The sequence below is a fragment of the Colobus angolensis genome, unplaced genomic scaffold (assembly GCF_000951035.1).
Source record: "Colobus angolensis palliatus isolate OR3802 unplaced genomic scaffold, Cang.pa_1.0 Scaffold357, whole genome shotgun sequence".
Lineage (NCBI taxonomy): Eukaryota > Metazoa > Chordata > Mammalia > Primates > Cercopithecidae > Colobus > Colobus angolensis.
Window position 1 is genome coordinate 292520 of NW_012116899.1, and position 1428 is coordinate 293947.

The 1428-nt window shown below is 35.3% G+C and overlaps 1 protein-coding gene across 1 annotated transcript in view; it reads right to left on the bottom strand.

Moving 5' to 3' along the window:
• LOC105519681 (ankyrin repeat domain-containing protein 36C) overlaps positions 1 to 1428 on the bottom strand; it is a 63265-nt gene that overhangs the window by 38734 nt on the left and 23103 nt on the right. The window contains exon 2 of the mRNA XM_011953125.1: positions 1393 to 1422. Within this exon, the coding sequence (XP_011808515.1) occupies positions 1393 to 1422 (30 nt within the window). The remainder of the gene's footprint in view (positions 1 to 1392; positions 1423 to 1428) is intronic.

Below are 1428 nucleotides of genomic sequence, written 5' to 3' on the forward strand. Positions count from 1 at the left end.
GATATGCTGAGTGATGAGAACAAATGTGATCTAAAATCAGAGAGCAATTCACACACATGGGAATCAATGTCAAATGTCTTTCAATGCAGGATATCAGAATGACTTAGACCATTATACTGCAAACATTCATCATGCTCTTTAACTTGATCGATAACTGAGAAGGTACACAATTACAGTGACACTTCATTTGAAGGTACACTTCACATCTCTTCATTGGAAATGTCCTAACTTGTTCAGCTTGGATATATGTTTGGTCAGTCCTATTAGATAATGTTCATTATTTCTCAGATCAACGTAGTGTAATAATTTGCCTACATTTCTTGTATTCTCTAATTTAGCCTTCCATAAGTTTCTTCATTTACTCCTGGCAACAAAGTATAATACACGAATCTCAATAAAAAATATCATCAATTATCAATTTTGACATACATATCCAAAATAAAACTGCTACAAGCATTAGATATTAATAAGCTTTTAATTCAGAAATCACTCCAAAATTCATTAACAGTGACCATTTTAGGAGTCAATTAATGAATTCAACATTATTTTTCATTTCAAAGTAGTCTTGTTTGGAGAATCATGATGATCTCCAAAGAATTTTCTTTTAATAGCCATTGTATTCAAAAGTGACCTTTTTGAACAATGAAGCCAATGTGTTCATAGTCAAGTTTATCTTTTTTATAACTGAAATCAACAAAACACATTCTCTGATGCCCAATAGTAACAAAGAGGAGTAATGAGTCAGTGTGGTTTCTCCCAATTCTATCATTGTTTCCTGCTTCCAATAGTTTCTGGAGCAGCCACAATCAAATCTTCTTTTATGCAAATATTCCAAATGCATCTGAAGTGAGTTCACTCAGATTTCCTTAGCAGAAACACCAAAATTACATAAATAACATCTTTTTCCTTCTTCCTGCCTCACAATCCCTCTTCCTTGAGGAAAACAATTGCTACATCTGTGGTATCATTAGCCGTCCTCCTACAGTGTGTATGGGTTATTACAATCACTTCTTCCCTCTGCTTTCTGCAATACAGTCTGATGCCTATAATATTTATTACTTCATCTCTTTCTTATTCCCCTCTTGATGAAAACATGCTGTAGAATTAAAGCAAAATTAAGTTGTCCCCTCAGCCCGTTATGTCTTGAACTGCTCTCCAATAGTACTTCTTCCCAATTTCAATATAGGGAAGTCTATAATCTTGCTATTCAGATCATGGCCAAGCATCAGCAGCAACTGCAGCACCTGAGTACTTATTGCAAGTACACAATCTCAGAAGTGCTGAATTGGAACGTGCAGCTTCAATGGGCCACCCCCCACTAATTTATTCGGGGAAGAGACATTCTCTTCTATCTTGAGTGAACATGACATCGAACATGTATTGCTAAATTACCTGTCCCAGATTTTTGTCCATCCTTTATTTCTGTGG